The sequence below is a fragment of the Seriola lalandi genome, unplaced genomic scaffold, assembly GCF_002814215.2.
Source record: "Seriola lalandi dorsalis isolate HSWRI2012SDOR001 ecotype SW California unplaced genomic scaffold, Sedor1 jcf7180002054764, whole genome shotgun sequence".
Taxonomy (NCBI): Eukaryota; Metazoa; Chordata; class Actinopteri; order Carangiformes; family Carangidae; genus Seriola; species Seriola lalandi.
In genome coordinates this window covers 56,015-62,529 of record NW_019525317.1, presented here as the reverse complement: position 1 = coordinate 62,529, position 6,515 = coordinate 56,015, and the positions used below count along the sequence as shown (strand labels likewise).

The window sequence follows — 6,515 nt, the reverse complement described above, 5'->3', positions numbered from 1 at the left end:
AACATCACTCGACCACTGTCCATCTTGGCGGCTCACCATGAACTCTACCGACAACGACAGGCACTTCCGGTTCAACCCCGGAGTTGGTACATTCCCTTTCCGGTTGATGCTTGATATTTGTAAATTTGTTTCGGGACTTGTAAATTTGTTTTGCCGCTTGTAAATTTGTTTTGCCGTTTGTAAATTTGTTTTGCCGCTTGTAAATTTGTTTTGCCGCTTGTAAATTTGTTTTACCGTTTGTAAAAGTGTTTCGTGTCTTGTTAATTTGTTTTCCGAAATGTAAATTTGTTTCAAGCTTTGTAAAAGTGTTTCACATGTTGTAATCTTGTTTTGCACCTCCCGGCCACCGTACTAAAGAGCTCTGAGTCAGCACAGGGTTAGTGAGCAGGGAGGAAGTCAGCAGCTGTGAGCTTTTCAACTGTGTCTCCATCTTGTGGTTAGTTTGGTTGCTACAACTACTAATTTAAAAAAAAAAAAAACTAAAAAACTTGGTGGTCATGTAAAATATAACTATCTTTTTATCTAATGTAGATTTGATATAATTAAGAAGTCAACATAAGTGTATTTTACTTATTTACTTGACTAAGACCAAATCTTTTCACTATAATGAAAGAATGAAATTAATAAAATTAGGAGTTCATTAACTTAAATTACATAATTGCAATAGTATAAAAAATTAATTGAAATGTTACATATGAGTCATGATAAATCAAATATGTAATAATACCTAAATGTGTGTGTGTGTGTGTGTTATAGTGGAGGTAAGGAGCGTGAAGGGGATATCCAGTACTATCCTTTCCGTATGACTCCTTACCTGATGAAAGTCCAGGACACTGAGCTTTCAGAGGAACAGTTCTGCTGCCTCCTGCTGGCTGAGAGGGTGCACTCTGGATACGAAGGTGCGTTTCAACACACAGTTTTAATGTTCGTTCTACTACATACTGACATAATGAATAATCCCACATCACTAAAAGCTTTATTATTAACTGTATTAACTATTTGAAGGGTCCAAAAATGAGATATAATGTGATGTAAATTAAGCAGATGAGCAATTGCAGCATGTGTATAGACTGTATAGTCAGTTTTTATTTAGTGGCTAACTGATTTTGTTGGTCTTCTCTCTCCGCAGCTCCCAGAATCCCTCCCGACAAGCGTATCTTCACTACCACACACACGCCTAACTGTGTGTTCCAGGATGTGGATGAGAGGTGAGTTGGCTGAGATCCATGTAATTCATACAGAAGTATTTGTGTCATGTCGTGTGTGAACCTGTGCTGTTGAGCTGTTTCCTGCTTATTCAGAAAAAGTAATTGTTGCTGTTTCTCCATCAGGGCTGTTCCTCTGTTGGGTTACCTCCCTCAGGACCTGATCGGGACCCCTGTACTACTCAATCTGCACCCGAGTGACCGACCCTTAATGCTGGCTGTGCATCGCAAGAGTAAGAACCCCTCTCATTCATTTGATATGTGACGGCTGAGATGTTTGACAAATAGAAAGGAGCTCTATAAGTCTCACACACATTCTCTCTCACAGTTCTGCAGTACGCCGGTCAGCCGTTCGACCACTCCGTCCGTTTTTGTGCGAGAAATGGCGAGTACATCACCATAGACACGAGCTGGTCCAGCTTCGTCAGCCCCTGGAGCCGCAAGGTCTCCTTCGTCATCGGCAGGCACAAAGTCCGGATGTGAGTATGACCAATGCGATGTTTTAGTCACAGTGTGTTTCCATCAGCAGTGGCATGTTGGAATATATTTCAGTTTGAACATGGCAGGTGACAGTGGTGTGTGTGTGTGTTTTAGGGGTCCTGTGAACGAAGACGTTTTTGCAGCACCAGTCTTCCACGGAGGGAAGATCATAGACTCGGACATCCAGGAAATTAGTGAACTGATCCACAGGCTGCTACTCCAAGTATGTTTACACACACACACACACACACACACACACATTAAATACACATTTTCAGTCAAGCATCAGTCAGGTTGTTTAACACTCTTTTCTCTCTCCTCAGCCGGTCCACAACATTGGCTCCAGCGGTTACGGTAGCCACGGCAGCAACGGTTCCCACGAGCAACTTGTGAGCATCAGCTCGTCCAGCGAGAGCAACATGACGCCGGGCGGCACAGCAGAGGAGACGGAGAAGGCCAAACCTCCCAGGACGTTCCAGGAGATTTGTAAAGGGGTCCACATGCAGAAGAACCAGGACTTGCAGCTCTGCCTGCACGCCTCTTTGCCCACGCCGCTACCATCCAAACCTGAGCACAAGAAGACTACTGATAGTGAGTTCAATTTAATATCACCTTTTAAAACTGTCACTTTAAGATAGCATTAAAAAAAATTGTAACCCAGAGGCCTTTGTGTGGTTCTGACATTTAACCCTCCTTCTCTCTCTCCAGCAACAGCAGCTCAGAAGAGTCCAACGGTGCGTCTGAAGGACTCCGCGCCCCCTCTGCAGGTCAGAGACGGTAGTGCAGCCACTGTGGAAGAATTCACCTGCAAAGACCAGACTGTGTGCTCTTACCAGCAGATCAGCTGCCTGGACAGTGTCATCAGGTAAGACCCTGTTTGTCTTCAGATGATGGTTAAAAGGTCACATGTGTGAAACGAGCATTCTCTGATAAAATCTGTTGATGTTTCTTCAGGTATCTGGAGAGTTGTAACATCCCCATCACAGTGAAGAGGAAGTACCAGTTCTCCTCAAACACCACCTCCTCCAACTCTGATGATGGCAAGAAGGGCTCAGAGGACAGCATGCATGTGCCTCAGGATACAAGCTCAGGTATGAGGAAATGTGTCACACATCCAGGATATCCAGATCCAATTTCTTATGACCCTAGTGTTATTTATTTTCGTTGATGCTTGCCTTCACTGGTGTTCCTTTTATATAGTGACGGGAATTACGGGACTATAATCATCTTTGTCTTGGAGCTAACAGATGATCTATCTCTCCCCATCCAGATCCTTTGATGCTAGACGCCCAGCCAGGCCTGCCAAACATGAAGGCACCTAAGAAGCCTCCGTCTGCAGCCGCTGCAGTGGTAGGAGGCCCCCTGGCGCCGCTCACTCTGCCCAGCAAGGCAGAGAGCGTGGTGTCCATCACCTCACAGTGCAGCTACAGCAGCACCATTGTCCACGTGGGAGACAAGAAGCCTCAGCCAGAGTCAGGTGAGTTTCTGATTCCAATCAAGCAGAACACAAACACAGAAGCATAACTGGAACTGCATGAGGTGTGTTCCCATCCATCTTTTGTAATACGATCGGTTTGACTGATGTTTTATCCGCTGATTCCTTCTACAGAGATAATCGAGGATGTGGCTGAGAGCCCAGCGCCCCCAGCTCTGCCCGTCAGCATGGTGTCTCCGCCGAGCCAGGAGAAGGAGGCCTACAAGAGGCTGGGACTGACCAAACAGGTGCTGGCAGCACACACCCAGAAAGAAGAGCAGGCCTTCCTCATCCGCTGCAGAGAGCTCCGCAACGCCAGGAGCTTCCAGAAGGATTGCTCCAAATATCTGCACAAGCAGAGGGGCGCAGCCCACACTGAAGGTACAGAGTCTCCACAGTAACCACACAAAGCTAAAATGGTTAATGTCATTATGTTGCTCAGTCCTGAGGTCACAGTTTGAGTATTAAGTCTTTTGAAAACTACCGTTACTTTGAGACAGAAACTGTAAATGTCTGGTTCACACACAAACAACCATCTGACTTCTGCATGTGTCATCTCAGAATCATCTGGACCGCGAGGTGCTGTCAAACAGGGCGCCACCAGACCTGAGACGACGGCCAAGAAAGGCAACCGTAACAGGAAGTCCAAGAAGCCACGAATGAAGAATCCTGATTCTTCAGACAGCGCCGTGTTGAACCGTAAACCCCGCCCCCCTCTCCAGGGTCTCAACCAGACATCGTGGTCCCCATCAGAAGCCTCACAGTCAGCATTTAATGTCTCCTACCCCACCATGGTGCCTGCGTACCCGCTCTACCCGCCAGCACCTGCTGCCCCAGCTCAGCCCGCACGCCTTGACCCCTCCCTCTCCACAGGCTTCGGAGAGGGGCAGAACACACAAGCTCCGCCCGCAGCCACTCCATTCCCCACCCCTGTTGTAACACCTGTGGTGGCTTTGGTGCTGCCAAATTACATCTTCCCCCAAATAGGACAGATAGGGCAGATAGGGCAGATGGGGCAGATGGGGCAGATGGGGCAGTTAGGGGCGACGACCAGTCCAGTGTATTTTCTTGAGCAGACCCAGACACAAGCTGCATACCCAGCCCAGCAGCCCTTTCAGCCCCCGCAGCCAGCCTACACCATGCAAACACAACCCCCCTTCCCCAACCAACAGTCATTCCCTGTGCAGACTGCCTTTACCCCCCAGCAGCCATTCCAAGCCGCTCAGTCTGCCTACACTACCCAGCAGCCTTTCCAGGCTTCTCAGACTGCCTACACTACCCAGCAGCCTTTCCAGGCCCCTCAGACTGCCTACACTTCCCAGCAGCCCTTTGCTGCCCAGCCTTCGTTCCCAGTGCAGCCTCAGTTTGTCGCACAAGCCCCTTATCCAGCTCAGCCTTTCCCCTACAGTTTAGCCTCCGAGCCCCCAAAAGCCCCGGCCATGGAGCCCCGAGAAGGGGCGGCATCTCGCTCTTCCACCCCGGCCTCCGGGATGCGGGAGCCGGCAACATCACCGCCGCTGTTTGAGTCACGGTGCAGCTCGCCGCTGCAGCTCAATCTGCTGAGCATGGAGGAGGGGCAGCGGTCGGTGGAGCGTCAGGACAGCACAGCGCCCTCCGCTGGAGGTCAGGGCAGCATCACTGCGACAGCCTCGGGAGGAGTGGGGGCGGTAGGAGAGAAGAACGAAGGAATGGCCAAGGCTGAAAACCAACAACAGGTGAGAGATGCAATGAACTAGTGACAGTATCTTTGATTTAACACCAGAACTCTGTCTCGTTTACGCTTCCATCACTCATATACACACCAACACGTTTTCTGATGGTTTTCCTGCTTGTGTTTCAGGCGGAGTCTCCAGGAGATGACGGTAACTCCTCATCCTGCGACCTGCTGAATATCCTTCTGCAGGAGCAGGAGGACTCGCACTCTGGCACTGGATCAGCCACCTCTGGCTCTGTGGTCTCAGGATCAGGCTCTGGATCAGGTTCAGGTTCAGGATCGGGTTCAGGATGCAACGGCTCCGGTACCTCAGCGAGTGGAGCTTCTGGGAGCAGAACAGGTCAGCAGAGGAACATGAAGAGCATTTCTAACCACTGCATAAACTTAACTTCTATTTATGCTACATTATGATATAACTATTGACTATTTATTGTTATAAATGATCAACATTTCCTATGAAAAATACATATTTTAAAGTCTTTTTTTAACTGGTTCCCTGTCTCTCTCTAAAACTGTGTACAGGGAGCAGCAACACCAGCAAATACTTTGGCAGCATTGACTCCCTGGAACATGACTCCAAGGCGAAAGACAAAGGCAAGACGAGGGCCAAAGGAGGCTCTGAAGGTGGCCAGTCGCAGGCCAAAGTCTCAACTCAAGGAGAGGGAGAGCATTTAATCAAATACGTTCTCCAGGAGCCTCTCTGGCTGCTGATGGCCAACGCTGACGACAAGGTCATGATGACATATCAGATGCCCTCCAGGTGAGTCCCTGACTGGAATTAAGTTTTGTTTTAGGAGGGGAAAAACACAGTTCCAAGCAAAAAGGTTAATGAGTGTGTCTAAATAATAATCCGTGTGTTTTCTGACTAACAGGGACATTCAGAAGGTTCTGCGGGAAGACAAGGAGAGGCTGCGACAGATGCAGAAGAGCCAGCCTCACTTCTCCTCAGACCAGCGACGAGAGCTGGTGGAGGAACACCCATGGATGAGGAGGGGGGGTCTACCTGCTGCTGTCAATGTGAAGGTAAGGGCCTTACACACGGACTCCATCACAGTTCTCACCCAGTCTGAAATGTCTCATCAGGTTTGCTGAAACCCTGGATGCATTTTAATATTGTCTTTGTGTGTGTTGTGTTTAGGAGTGTTTGTACTGCAAGGACGCAGCAGGGGCACCCATGGAGGAGGAGCTGCCCGACATGGACATGGGTGGGCTGGGCGACGAGCTGAGCCCAGAGGACCACAACGCTCAGAGCCAATCAGAGGACTCGCATCCTCAACCAGAATCGGGCTCCTGAACACACACACACACACACACACACACACACACACACACACCGCCAGCAGGTGGACACACTTGACTTGACCAGCCATGGACCCTCATGATGCTCACACACACTCACACGCACACACATCGTGGATGTGAGACAAACAGTTGTGTGCCTGACCATCCTCACAAACCCACACATATGTCTAAACACACACACACACACAGACACAACAAACAGAACTGCGCTGTTCATTTGTTCGTGTGTGTTGGACGTGGGACAGCTGTGGGAGTGCAGTTCTTAATGCCCCCACACAGGGGCAGCAGTGCTTGATGGGGGGCTTTGGAAGCATCACCCTGTTTATAGTACTTTTGCCAA

The 6,515-nt window shown here is 49.1% G+C and overlaps 1 protein-coding gene across 1 annotated transcript in view; it reads left to right on the top strand.

Annotated features, from left to right (window-relative positions):
- LOC111668886 (period circadian protein homolog 2-like) overlaps positions 1-6,167 on the top strand; it is a 16,099-nt gene extending 9,932 nt beyond the window's left edge. Inside the window, exons 8-22 of the mRNA XM_087178970.1 lie at positions 757-899; positions 1,130-1,208; positions 1,332-1,438; positions 1,534-1,684; positions 1,800-1,908; positions 2,009-2,276; positions 2,394-2,550; positions 2,640-2,776; positions 2,956-3,162; positions 3,295-3,540; positions 3,721-4,874; positions 5,000-5,213; positions 5,396-5,633; positions 5,746-5,896; positions 6,012-6,167. Coding sequence (XP_087035096.1) covers positions 757-899; positions 1,130-1,208; positions 1,332-1,438; positions 1,534-1,684; positions 1,800-1,908; positions 2,009-2,276; positions 2,394-2,550; positions 2,640-2,776; positions 2,956-3,162; positions 3,295-3,540; positions 3,721-4,874; positions 5,000-5,213; positions 5,396-5,633; positions 5,746-5,896; positions 6,012-6,167 — 3,517 coding nt within the window. The remainder of the gene's footprint in view (positions 1-756; positions 900-1,129; positions 1,209-1,331; positions 1,439-1,533; positions 1,685-1,799; positions 1,909-2,008; positions 2,277-2,393; positions 2,551-2,639; positions 2,777-2,955; positions 3,163-3,294; positions 3,541-3,720; positions 4,875-4,999; positions 5,214-5,395; positions 5,634-5,745; positions 5,897-6,011) is intronic.
- Positions 6,168-6,515: the final 348 nt, after the last annotated feature.